Source organism: Sceloporus occidentalis, unplaced genomic scaffold (genome assembly GCF_023333645.1).
Source record: "Sceloporus occidentalis isolate IW3139 unplaced genomic scaffold, rSceOcc1.0.p SCAF_1, whole genome shotgun sequence".
NCBI classification, from domain to species: domain Eukaryota; kingdom Metazoa; phylum Chordata; class Lepidosauria; order Squamata; family Phrynosomatidae; genus Sceloporus; species Sceloporus occidentalis.
In genome coordinates, this window is record NW_028316981.1 from 50,835,053 (window position 1) to 50,848,828 (window position 13,776).

At 41.2% G+C, this 13,776-nt stretch overlaps 1 protein-coding gene across 5 annotated transcripts in view; it reads left to right on the forward strand.

Annotated features, from left to right (window-relative positions):
- GRIP2 (glutamate receptor interacting protein 2) overlaps positions 1–13,776 on the forward strand; it is a 577,942-nt gene that overhangs the window by 389,896 nt on the left and 174,270 nt on the right. Inside the window, exon 1 of one of the 5 annotated variants that reach the window (XM_089520943.1) lies at positions 5,366–5,463. The exons of the other annotated variants lie outside the window; for them this stretch is intronic. Coding sequence (XP_089377069.1) covers positions 5,424–5,463 — 40 coding nt within the window. The 5' untranslated portion in view covers positions 5,366–5,423. Of the gene's footprint in view, positions 1–5,365; positions 5,464–13,776 lie in introns of those variants that run through there. 5 annotated transcript variants of the gene reach the window in all.

The following is a 13,776-nucleotide window of genomic DNA, read 5'->3' on the forward strand; positions in this document are numbered from 1 at the left end:
TCCTACACTACATCAAGCCAGAAATATCTCTGAAAGCCAAGGTGATCAAACTGAGGCTGTTGTACTTTGCCCATATCATGAGAAGGTACAACTCACTGGAAAAACAGTAATAATAGGAAAAGTGAAGGGAAGTAGAAAGAGAGGAAGGCTGCATGCTAGATGGATAGACTCTGTTAAGGAGATTATTGGCTATGAGTTTACAGGAATTAAGCAGAACTGTGGAAAACAAGGGAGTCTTAGAGAAAGTCTTGAATCTTTCTGCTAAAATTGAGGCTAAAATCTTATAATCAGTTTTAATTGGTTTTCATTTCTTCATCCCCTCTGGAGCCCTTGTGGGCTGGGAAGCAATACAAAATCAGTTTAAATAAATAATAACTAATAATACAAATAAATACATAAAATAATGCTATCTTAGTGGCCTCCTTTAGCATTGTCAACTCTCCTCCTCATGTGCCACACTACAGTTTGAATGTCATTGATGTGTATTCACACATTTCAGCATTTGTTTCCTTTACATCACAACTATGTAATAACAAAGATTAAGGCTATAGTGAATATGTGAAGCATTTGTGTCCTTGGTGTTATTGGTGAAGCCAGCAAGCAGAGATTATCTCATATGGCAGCCATAATGGAGCCAGCCAGCCAGCAGCCAATGCTGTATTTTTCTTTGGTAAACAGCTCATCTTTCCAATGGATAGATATTGAAGAGATATTTTATAGGGTGAGAGGAAAAGAGAGTCTTCCTTCTTCCTGTTTGGCATAACCATTATGTTCCACCAGTGAAATGCAGTAGAATATTTTGTGGAAAATGCCAACTGTTTGTAGTTCCTTAAACTGATGACACTTGGGTGGAAAAGTTTGTCGTTGTCATGTTGGATTAGACTAACTATCAGCCCCAGATTAGGTGACAGTCCAAAACATGAAAGGGCCCTGCAACAACTGATATTTCTAGGGAGAATAACCTGGTCTTCTAGATGCTGGAGTGCAATTTCAGGAGTTGTAGCCAGCATTACAGTAAGTAATGTTGGGAGTTGTAATCCAACAGAATTTGGCAAGGGACAAAATGGTGCTCGCTCCACACAGGGGTGGTGGTGGTTCTGGAATCCTTTGCATATGAGAAGGGCGGACTTCAGAACTTTTCTAAGACCATAAAACTAGCAACAGTATTAAATATTTTATAAATATCCCAGCACATATACAGTCTCCCAGATTTCCAGGCATCTCACAAAGCAGGACTTGCTTGTAGAATTCTTTCTGGCCAACAGTTATTGCAGACAACTTTAAAGCTCAAAACTAAAAATTGGAAATAGAAACAAATAATAGAATGTCAAACATAGGGAGTTTATCCTTCCTTCCACTCTCTCCTAACTTAACATTTTCTTACCTAATTAAAAATGAAATAGACTTTATTCTTATCCCAGGCAAATGTAGCTTCTGACATCTCCAGCATTCATTCTCTCTCTCTCTGGACTGAACTAGCAACTGAGTTATTAGCTACCCTCGAGTTGACTTTGACTTATGGAAACCCTGATCCAAAACACAGCAGAAATAATCCAGTTTGAGACTGCTTTAACTGCCCTGGCTCAATGCTAGGGACTTCTGGGAACTGTAGTGTTGTGAAGCATATAGTTTTCTCCCTCAGAGAGGTCTGGTGCCACAATAAACTACAATTTCCAGGATTCCCTAGCATTGAGCTGGGGCAGTTAAAGTGGTCTCAAAGTGGATTATTTCTGCAGTGTGTTTTGGACCCCTGTGCATGAGACATCTCCAAGACCCCCTGTCCTCCACTGCTCTGTTTAGATTGTGTAGGTTTAGGCAAGATAGACTCCTTCATTGAGTCTATCCATTTGGCCTGTGGTCTTCCTCTGTTTCTGTTGCTTTCTCTCTTCCCTAGTATTATCATCTTTTTAATGAGCCATGCCTTCTCGTGATATGGCCAAAATACAACAACCTCAGTTTTGTCATCTTTGCTTCCAGGGAGAGTTCAGGCTTCATCTGATCAAAGGACCCATTTGTTTATCTTTCTGGATGTCCACAGTACGGTTAGCATTCTTTTCCAGCACCACATTTTATTGTCTTTCTGTCGGCTTTCTTTACTGTCTAGCTCTTGCACTCCTACTTAGTGATAGGGAATACAATGGCTTGGATGATTCTAAATTTAGTGTATATCTTTACACTTTAGGTTCTTGTCTAGTTCTTTTATGGTTGCCTTTCCTATTCCTAGTCTTCCTCTTATTTCCTGACTGCAATCCCTGTTCTTATCAATGTTTGATCCAAGGTACAGAAACTCTTCCACTTTGTTGATTTCCTCATTATCTAGGCTGACTTAATATAGATGCTCCAATGGTCATTATTTTTTGTTTTCTTTATGTTCTGCGGTAAGCCTGCCTTTGTACTTTAATTTTCCTTAGTGATCGTTCCAAGTCTGTGATGGTTTTTGCTAGTAGTATAATGTCATCTGCATATCTTAGATGGTTAATGTTCCTTTTACCAGTCTTCACTCCTTCTTCTTCGGAGTCTAATCTTGTTATGCATATGATATTGTCTATATCTCTCTGGCTACAGGATGGTCTTCAAGTTTTGTTTGCAAATTTGCCTGGAAGTTGTCTTTCACAGCAGCTTGTTGAAGATTGTTGACTTGGACTCTCCTCTTTAGGATGCCACCCCTCTTACGTTGAAACTTAAAATGAAGATTTAGTTTACATCTTACGAGGCGATGATCTGTTTGATATTCTGCATTGGGCATCACTGGGTATGACAGACTTCGCGAATATTTCTCTGGCGCACTAGGATATAGTCAATGAGGTGCCAGTGTTTGGATCGGGGATGCATCCAGATTGTCTTCAAGCTATCTTTCTGCTGAAGGATGGTGTTTGTAATAGTCAGCTGCTGTTCTGCACAAAACTCTAGCAGGAGGCGTCTGTTATCATTACAGTTTCTAATACCATGCTTGCCTAAAACACCTTTCCAGGCTTCGAAGTTCTTTCCTACTCTGGCATTGAAGTCACCAAGGATAATGATTTTGACTTCTGCATAGGGTTGCCATACGTCCGGACCTCCAAACCGGGAAAATGTAGGACAAAATTTTCAAATGTAGGACACATTTTTGGTGTGTCCTACATTTGAATAGGAGCCTCGCTGAGGGGAGGCTTTCCCTTGCCGCCAGGCCCCGGGCCTCACTGCGATCGTGGTGGGGAGCGGAGCCCAGGCGGCGAGGGAATCCTCCTCTGAGGGAGGCTTTCCCTCGCCGCCTGGGCCCCGGGCCTCTCTGCGATCGCGACGGGGAGCGGAGCCCAGGCGGCGAGGGAATCCTCCTCTGAGGGAGGCTTTCCCTCGCCGCCTGGGTCCCGGGCCTCGCTGCGATTGCGGCAGGGAGCAGAGCCCAGGCGGCGAGGGGATCCTCCTCTGAGGGAGGCTTTCCCTTGCCGCCTGGGACCTGGGCCTCGCCGCGATTGCGGTGGGGAGCGAAGCCCAAGCGGCAAGGGAAAGCCTCCCTCAGCTTGGCATATCCTGCCTGGGGGCGGGGGCAAACCAGGGCGGGACCATGCGGACCCGCCCCAAATCGGGAAAGTCCCACACCCAGGCGGGATATGGCAAGCCTACTTCTGCAAGGACTTTTTGTATAAGGTGGCATAGGTCTGAGTAGAATCTGCCCTTCTCCACAGGGTCGGCTTACATAGTTGGAGCATATATACTGAAGAGAACAACATGTAGGAGGCGTAGGGAGATAATGCGATCAGAGTGTCCTGTTGGCAAGGTTTTGAGTTTGGAGGCAATGGAGTTTTTGATCATAAAGCCTACACCTGAAATATGTTTTTCAGTTTTGGGTTTGCCAGAACAGTAGAGTGTGTAGCCGGCACCGTGTTCTTTAAGGCTGCCTTCCTCAAGGAGATGAACTTCACTAAGAGCAGCAATGTCGATGTTAAATCGTGACAGTTCATGGGCTTTTAGAGCAGAACGATGCTCAGGACGTCCACTATCTGCAGAATCTTGCATGGTTCTGATGTTCCAGCATGCAAGCCTTAGTCTATTTGCACCTTTGGAGGCTGGCATGAAGTAGAGAAATCTAAGTTCCCTCACCAAACTACCAGTCCCAGGATTTTATAGGGTGGAACTATAGCATTTAAAGTGGTATTGGAGTTCTATAATGATGCATCATGGATACTCTGCTAGTTCAGCACTGCAGTATCTGATGGTAGCTATTCAGCAACCGCACAGGCATTTCTCCCCCTTTCTGTTGTTTGCATTTAGCGTACCTGGTCAGAATTTTGGTGCTTTTGTGAGTAAAGTGCTAAAAAAGAAAAACAAATCCTTAACTTGCTGACTTCATGGGACATAAGCTAGGCTGTGAAAATGCTACATGTGTAGGGCTGGCTAGTTTGCTTTCAAGCAAAGGGTCAAATTGCCTTATCAGCAGGCTGCAGGCTGTGGATCTGTTGTGTGGTGCTCCTGTGCTCTGGCTCTGTGTTTAGTTGGAAAATGTAGTGTAATGCTTTGGCAGCAGCTTGACTTTGCCTTGAAAGGTGCTGGAGGCCATATAGTCAATGGACAAAGGTGTGTGTGTGGCAGTGAGAAGCGGAAGAGTGTTGAGCAGTACTGCAGCACTTGCAGTCTTCTTTTCTCACACTCTGAAGTCTTGCTGCCTGCTTTCTTTCTTTTTTAAGAACGCTCTCTGCTGCCTTTCAACTTGTGCTTGCTGGTTTGAGCAAAGGGGGAGGAACCTTTTGGTTGTATGGCTCTAAGCCAAAAGATTGAAATCCAGCCTTTTGAGGATTGTTCTGGATTTCCTGGGCAAATAAGCAACAAAAGGCTCTGTCTGAAAGATGAGCACACTGCCACCCATGCAGGGTGATAGCTTCTCTCTTCTAGCATGGTTGAAGTTAGAATAAAGCTGGGAGTGAAGCGTCCACTCCGCAATCACTGCCCAGGCCAGTGCACCAGCATGTTCAGTTTGAGTCCAGCGCTGCTTTGTTTCTAACCAGCTGATCCTTTTTTCATGCCTCTGCTGAGAAATCTTGGTCTGTTCTTCCTCCTCCTGGCAGACATTTGAGAGATGTCTTGATATTTCTGAAAGATCAGCTCAAGAGCCTTTTGCACCTTATCCTTTATTCATTTATATTTTGTTTTACTTCTCTTATTTGCCTTTCAATTCCTCTGAGCATTCACATCTGGACTGAGAGTTCTTTTTTTTAAAAAAAAATCTTATGAAAGGGTGGCATTTGTTGGATGTCAATCCAGTGGAGTCAATAGGACTTTGTTCCCTTTAAGTGGAGGAGCCTCTCTGTTTGTGCGGTGTAACCCCATGCTCTGGTGGGAGACAGCCTGAGAGCAAGACTGCTGTAATGTGATTCCAGTGCCAGCCAAGGCAAAGAGAGGAGTGCCTCTTGCAATTTAGCTGAATGCTTTGATAGATAATAGCAGACATGCTTTGTGGGCTGAAAAAGGATTTGCAGTCCGATTTTGGTGAGTGAGACTCCTATCTTTACCTCGCTTTTCTTTATGTTTTATTTTAATCTTCTTTTTTTCCAAGGACCACTTGGTCCTTCAAACTTCGGCTTTTTACAAAGACAATGTCCATCGGTAACAGAAATCTTTCAGAATCTACTCTGATTTTCTGCTGTAGCTTTCATGCTTTTGTTTAAGCAGCTGTGTATATGAGTGTTCTCTTGCATGTAATTAATTTGACTTTGTAACCTTGGAAACTAGGGCTTGTACACCGAGCACCTCTTTAAAGTCTTTTTTTTTTTTTTTTTGGTAGCTTATATGATTTATGGAGGCTTTGTGTGTAGCTCTGTATAATTTGTATTTTCCCTTTTACTATAAAGACATTTTTTTTCATTGAAAGGGCAGGGAATAGTGTGTGAGGAGTAAAAGAGCATGCTAAATATAGATGGATTGCTAAGTCTGGTGTGCAGTGATGGTGTAGTCTAATATAAGTGAACATATTCATGATTCCAGTCCACTTATAAATTGGTATGAATAGTAAGAGCTGTTTTGCTCACTGCAGATGAAAGGGATACAAACAGGTAGATCTAATGTGTACAGCTGGAATCTGAGAGGGGGGCCCTCCTAAGCTACTCGGATAGTTTACTTTCCAAAATAAGCCATCATTTATGCCTCCATCTCTCTCTCTCTCTCTCTCTCTCTCTCTCTCTCTCTCTCTTTCCCTCTCTCCCCCCACACACAGAAAAAGGAGCTAAAGTATGTTTTCTCTTATTGTTTTCCAGAGTGAATAGATTGCACAGGAACCTAATAATAAGAGGGAACCTATGCTGATAAAGCATATCCATGCTTAAGTTTGCCTTTTGAATGCTACTGGGTGGTAGGGTTGCACTCTTTCTTTTCAAATGTCACACATGGAAATTTCACTTTCTCTGACTCAGGCACTCCCATTTTAAAAACTTATCCACTTTGAGAAAGTGGTCTATCCAAAGGAACACCTCTCTTTAGCGTCAGTTATGTTCACTCATGTTGGAAAAGCAACAAAAAATATTGTGACGCCTTGAATACTAACAAGGTTATCATAATAAAAGCTTTTTTGGAATGGAACCTACTTCATTCGGTATTCTCAGTTTTGTCTTTATCTACTCACCTGTGTCTGTCGGTGCATCTGTTTGTTTAATCTAGAACTAAGCATAATACTTTATGGATCTGAAGTATTCTGCACTCTACAAAAGTGTATGCCATAATAAACTGGCATATTTGTAAGATGCAACAAGACTCTGGTATAACCTTGAAAAATGTAAACTGGTCTTAACCCATGTTTCTAATCTGATTTGAATAAACGAGGAAGTTTTCCACTTCTACCCTCTTAATCCTATTTCATATATTTGAAAATTGAATTTTGGACATACAAGACTAATTTATCTTCCTCTACACTCCCTCCTTATCCATGCTTCAGGTCAGCTATTCTATTTGTAAGAGCACACTGTGCCTTTCAAGTTCGGCTCATATGAAGTGAGAGAGATACAGTACTAGCTAGCATGGCTTTTGTGACAAGTGTTGATACTGATGGACCTGTCAATGCCACTGAAAGATGTTTTGAAAGGACCAACTGGTGTAATATAAATGTTTGAAAACTTTACATTCTACAGATTCTACTTTAGGGAGGAAATACCATATATACTCGACTGTATAGGTGGAAGGCAGGTTTGGGGGCAATAATAATGGATTTTCATATGGTCCAGGGATAATTCAGGAGTAAAACGTAGGTGCATGTAACAAAGGATGTAAAGGATGAAGTAAAGGAAACATGCCAAAGAACTTACAAAATTCTGGCAGGCATAAATGTTGTGCTCACCCTAAAGAATAGATGGACAAGGAGGAAACTACTGCCACCATTTTCCTGCCAGAAGAAAAAGCCAGAAGCAGTGCCATGGTGGAGAGAGTAGAGGGAGTCAGTGCTTCTTTTAGGTTCTCCCAGGATGGACTAAGTTCTTGCCTTTTGCCACACTACAGTGAGAAGGGATGGTTCTTCTTTTCTTTTCTTTTCTTTTCTTTTCTTTTCTTTTCTTTTCTTTCTTTCTTTGGCAAGAGTTAAAATACAATATTTACTTTGACCTGTGGATAGGTCAACCCAGGTTTTTTGGTTCAATTTTTTGAATAAAAATTCTAGACGTATACATGAGTACATAAAATAAGTTCATTCTAAGCTTTTTGTCTGTTCATCAGTGTCGATATTCACACATGTATGCTGACAGCCCCAGGTGAACTTAATGAATACCTGAAAATATTTAATTTAAAAGTTTGTATTGCACTGCAAAATAATTGTAAGGGTTTTTTTAAACGTGTTAGATAAAAATGTATATATTGCCTTGGAATGTCTGGTGAATGCTAATATTAATGCAGCTGCTTCCATTCAACATTTTGTTCAATGTTCACTAAATACACACCAAATTGACATGGGATTGTCTTCACTGAAATCTTGATGTTAATGCAAGTCAAATATGAGACATTCACTGTAACTCATGCATGTCTTTAATGCAAATAGGAACTTTAGGTCTAATAGAAAAAAGACCACTTTGCCTATTTTGTATATTTTGTCAGGCCAGTGTGACAGCATTCTATTAGTTTTGCTATTGTTACATCCAACAGCATTCCCCAAGCTTCATGCTTTTTGGACTACAACTCCCAGTATTCACAGCTTTTGAATATGCTGGCTTGGGCTGATAGGACTTGAAGTCCAAAACATCTGGCCAGCAGACTGGAATATGATGCTGAACATGGTAACAGATTCCTGCTTCACATCAGATATCTAGGAGAACTCAGAGGATTTTGTGCAGAATCCCACTTCTAGCACAGATTTCCCTCAACCCACTGATGTTGTTTCTGTGGTCCTTATCCCAAAGTCAATTAGCACATACCTGAGGAAAGAGAGAAAAGTAGTTTCTTTCTAGAATTTCCACCATTCTGTTTGATGGTGCAGCTACTGAGCTGAAACTATGCAGATCTTGGCGAGTTGTAGTCAGTACACAAGCAGATTTTCTAGCTATTCTTCAAGTTTGCTAACTTGAGTTTCATGATGTAAGAACAAAAATACACATATGAAATAATACTGTTTTTAAAACCTTACTTTCTACCTCCTGTGGATTTCTACTAATCCCCCCCCCCCCCCTGGCCCGGCAACACCAGTTGTAAAATTAGGTTTTTACATATTTCCTCTAATTTAAACATGTTGCATCCCACCACCACCACCACACACCTACTGTGAATGTTAATACAAAGCATTTGCAAAGTGAATTGTGCTTTTGGAGAAAGATGGAGCGATAGAATTTTTGTACTTTAAATATAGCTTTCAACTGGGTGGATGTATGAGTGCATGCCTGGTCTGGAGTGGTAAAAACTGATGAGAGTGTACTGGACATTGAAAACTGATGTGGAATTAAAAGTACAGTGGTATTTAATGTGTCTTTCCCCTGTTCCTCCTTGAAGCCATGATAATCTTGGTGGTAAGTGAACTTGTGTCCCAGGTCTGAACCGAACTGCAGATAAAATGAGTTGATAGTGGTGGTAATAGGGAAACCCCATTGGTAATAGAGAAAGCCCACCTACCACTGTTGTAATTAGCAGTGGCTGTCCAGTAGCTCACATAGAGGTCTTTCTCATCCCCTGCTATAACATTGTCCAGATTCTTTAAACTGGGGATGTCAGAAACTGAAACTGGGGACTTCTGCATGTAAATTGAACTAAAATGCTGCTGTGTTTAGGGGTTTAATTCTCACACGCAGATCAGGCTATATGGGCGGGCAGTACAGAACCATTCTCATGATTATCTCCCAGCAACATTTACCTGAATCAAATGCATTTTTGGTATCAAGGCCCAGCTGGCAAGAAAAGTACCTACAGATGCAAATGGACAGGAGGGATACTGTGAAAAAATGTCATCCACCACTGTGACCATACTTTGGTTGCTAAAACCAGATGTTTATGTGATGACAGAATATCTGGATTTAAAGCTGCTCTAGTATCTTCTTCATGCTTTTGTGTGACAAGGATTTTAAGACACATACACATTTGGATTTTGAGTGTTAATGTTATTACCCCAGAAAACAGAAAACTGACTTTTCAGTGTTGTCTCCTTAATGTTTGGGATAAAAAAATTCCACCATCCTTCTTCCTTCCTACTCTGCTCTCCCCTTCACTCCGTCTGCAGTAAGCCAAATTTCAACACACACATCTCAAAAATCAATGCATGTACAATCTCCTCTTTAGAATTCCCACCCATTGCAACTACCCAGTGAAATATTGCTCCTACCCAGTTATCTCTTTCATTTTGGAATTTGTTTTCCCACTCAGCAATAGCAGCAAGGGCAAGGATGCACACCTGACTGGTCAAATGTGGCACAATTTGTACAAGTGTCTCCTAATGGCTGACAAGGAGAGAAGCAATAATGAATGGAGCAAATGTTACAGTGGGTTGCTCTGTACAAAATTCATAAAATCCTGCTAGAGGCTGATAAAAAGGAACATTGTACTAGGGAAAAATGCAGTGAGTTTTAATAGAGGTGGCCACAGAACATTTTAAAGACAGTTAACTTTGCAATAGGTTAAGATGGTGAACTGGAGACAGGGAACTAATTACTTGTTACCTCTTGGGCTAGTAATTCCTCATTGTGATGAAGTAGCTCCCAGGATCTTGCAAATCAGCAATACTCTGTGCGATTTGTCATTCAAAGCTTCTCTCCTACTGTGGCTGCAGTCCTGCACTCACTTATTTAGGAATAAGTATATTTGAGGTTAGTGCAACTTAATTTTGAGTAAACATACAAAGGATTTGGTAATATTTTAAGTGGATAGTGAAAGGTAACGCTGAAATTGTTTCTCACCTAGAGCCATTTCTGTGTCATTTCCTATAATATATGTAGCAGGACATGTGGAATCTTGACAACAGCCATGTCTATTAGTAATCTACATTTTCCCACTTTCTAGCCATGTGTATTCTCACATGTAGGAATGTCTTAGATATGCCTTTTTGTGTGTGAAGGAATTTAGTCTACTAATTATAACAGAACAAATCCTGAGTTCTCAAAACATTTGTTGTTGTCACATGTCAAGTTGTTCGTGACTTATGGTGACCCTATGACAAAAGTATCATTGGGGTTTTTTGACAAGGTTTGGCACCAATAGCACTGTGCGTGCACCCTAAGAACCTGCCGAGAGCGAGCTCTTTTTAGGGCTCCTGGAGGCCGCACTGCTTGGTTGCTGCGGCTTCTGGGTGGGGCAGGAAGGGGTGGCGTCTTGACGCTCCTTTCTCCCCATCTGTATCCCCCCATAGACTCCATGTAATATTAACTTGGAACATTACATCTTTCTCCAACTGCACAGTTTAATCAGGAGGGATGTTCATGGATATGTTCATGGATAAGCATAAGAATTAATACATAATAATTGCATTTTTTTAAAAAAATTGTGTGATGATCTTCCTGTTCATTTTGTGAATCCTCTTGTTGATGTTTTAATGGGTAGAGCTGCGTTAATTTATATTTCATTCCCAATATTTTACTAAAATGGGTCATTGTACATTTTTTGTGAATGTCTCTGGCTCTTCTGACATGCAATGTTTTGTCAGGAATCAAGTAGAATCCCTAGCTGGTAGAGACACCTACTTCATTGAGTAGGAAACAACTAGGATTATGACCAGGCTGTATTACAGGCTGAATTACAGCTAATCCTGCAATGGACCAATCACATCAAAACAATGGGAGGTACTGTATATACTCGACTATAAGTCGACCTCATGTATAAGTCGAGGGCAGGTTTTGGGGGCAAAATTATGGATTTTGATATGACCCATGGATAAGTTGAGGGTAAAACTTAGGTTCATGCAAAAAAGGACCTAAATGATGAAGCAAAGGAAAACAATGCCAAACAACCTACAAAATTATGGCAGGCATAACTGTTTTGGCTCACACTAGAGCAGTGGTTCCCAACCTTCCTAATGCCATGACCCTTTAATACAGTTCTTCATGTTTTGGTGACCCAAACCCATGAAATTATTTTTGTTGCTATTTCATAACTGTAATTAAATAAGTGTTTTCTAATGGTCTTAGGCGACCCGCATGAAAGAGTCATTCGACCCCCAAAGGGGTCCCGACCCACAGGTTGGGAACCACTGCACTAGAGGCTGGATGGAAGAGAGAGTAGTGGGAAGTCAGTGCTTCCAGGACAGATTGCACTCTTGCGTTTAATCAGAAGATGGTTTTCTTTTTAATGAGAATTAAAGAATAGTATTTACATTGACCTGTGGATAAGTCGACCTAAGTTTTTGGGGTCAATTTTTGGACTAAAATTTCTAGACTTATAGATGAGTATATACAGTAACTACTTTTTGAAACTACTTTGGATGTATAGGCACCTCATTTGACAAACGAGAGAGCACTTGTAGCCCTTTAGTCAGAGGTATACTGTTTTCTTCCCTCCTGGCCTTTCTACCATTGTAAGGAAGCAGTATTAGCACTAGTAGAACACCACTAGTAAAACGTTACACATTCTCCACCTCCCTCGCTAGTAGAATCATTGTTGTTATAGTAAAAGTCGGTTTTACTGCGATGGCCCTAAAGTGGAAAGTGCCTGGGATACCATTCACAGAGGTTAATGGCTGAGGTTAGACGTTGGAGGCTTTCCCTCTTCATACACCTGTGCAATTTTGATAGACTCCTTGTTTGCAGTAAGAAAAACTGGAACACCCTCAAATAATTCTTCTCCTAAATTGCACCCTTGTTAAATTCATCAGTGCTTCCATCCTCTTGCAAAAAGCATTATTCTTCTCCGTAGATTCTGTTTCCTAGAACAAAAGCACTCACCTGTATTTAAGGATGAGATGATTGCTTCTGAATTATAAAAGCTGGTATTTGGATTTGTAGCACTGTGCACAAATGGGCTCTTAAAAATTTCCACTTTATTTGTGGGCAGAGAAATTGCAGGGGTGTGTTTATGGGGAAATTGTTTCATCATTTTTCCCCCCTGCGGAAGAGAAGTTCCACCCAGATTTCTTCAAGATATGTTTCACCTTTAGCAGCAACATATTACAATGTTTCTTTTCTTGTCATGGAGCTAATAAAAACAAGATTTTCAGAAATTGTCTCCAAAGAACATTTTTTGATAAATTTCAGCTTCACTGTAGTCATGATGTTAACTCAGGGGAAGTCATTTCCTATTGTCCACATTTTTTCATCACACCTTGTTGTCACAGCTGCCATTATCACTTTCCCCATGCCTCTGTAGATACCAATTCCCCATTCTCTAGGTGTAAATGTATGCACTTGTGTCAACACACAGAAGTTGATCCCCACTGTTTGTAGATTCCTGAAGAAGACCATTAGTGGGTCCTCTGTCCTCCAGCCACCCAGTTGCAAACATTTCCTTGCAAAGTGGCATTCTTGGTCAATTCTGTCTTTCCTTCATTTGATAATAAGTGCTTCTGGTTTTTAATAGGGCTCTTGGAAGCCAATGAACCAAAGTTGTGGCCTAACCATGGGGGCATCCATGCATACAACAATTTTTGTGGCCCATGCTTTGCTACAAATAGAAGTAAACTTTGGAAAGCACCATGATTTCTCACATACCATATATCCTAAAAGAAAACAAATGTTTACTGCTAGATCGCATTTGAAAAGAAATCCTGGAGAATAAGCAGTCCTGGGGTGGACCACTCCTGGCTGACAAATAGAACTGTGAAATAAGGACTCCATGGTTCAAATCTTATCTCTACTGTGAGATCAGAGAAGCTAGTAACTCTTAGGACTTTACCACATGGGAAAGGAAAGGAGATATGGATTGGGAGAGTATCGGCTTTCTTCGTGCTGCTCCACGGGATGTCATAGCACTTCTGTTCTCTTCCAAATGGGGGACAGTCATCAAAGTGTGCCTTTTGCTGAAAGGGTAAAATCCATTGGCAAAAGGCATGCTTTCACGACTGTCTCCCCTCGGGAAGTGAACTGAATTACTGCAGTGGCATGCAGAGGGACACTGAAAAAGCCACTACTCTCCTGATCCATTTCCTCTTTTTTTCCTTTTGCGGTAAAGTGTCTGCTCCACTTTGGCATCCTGTGGAAATTACCAGCTGCTGTTTAGAAGTGTTTTCAAGTGTTACAACAGGCAAGAGAATGATGTGGCCCTTCAGATGGAGTAAAAGCCCCAATCCAATTCTACTATTGGTTAAAATGAGGCAGCAGCCTAAGGCAACTGATTTGAGGATATCGTGGGCAGTGATGGTCAATGTACTGTTATACTTTTACTACTAAGAAGTAGGGAAAGTACTTACATGATTTTGTGCCT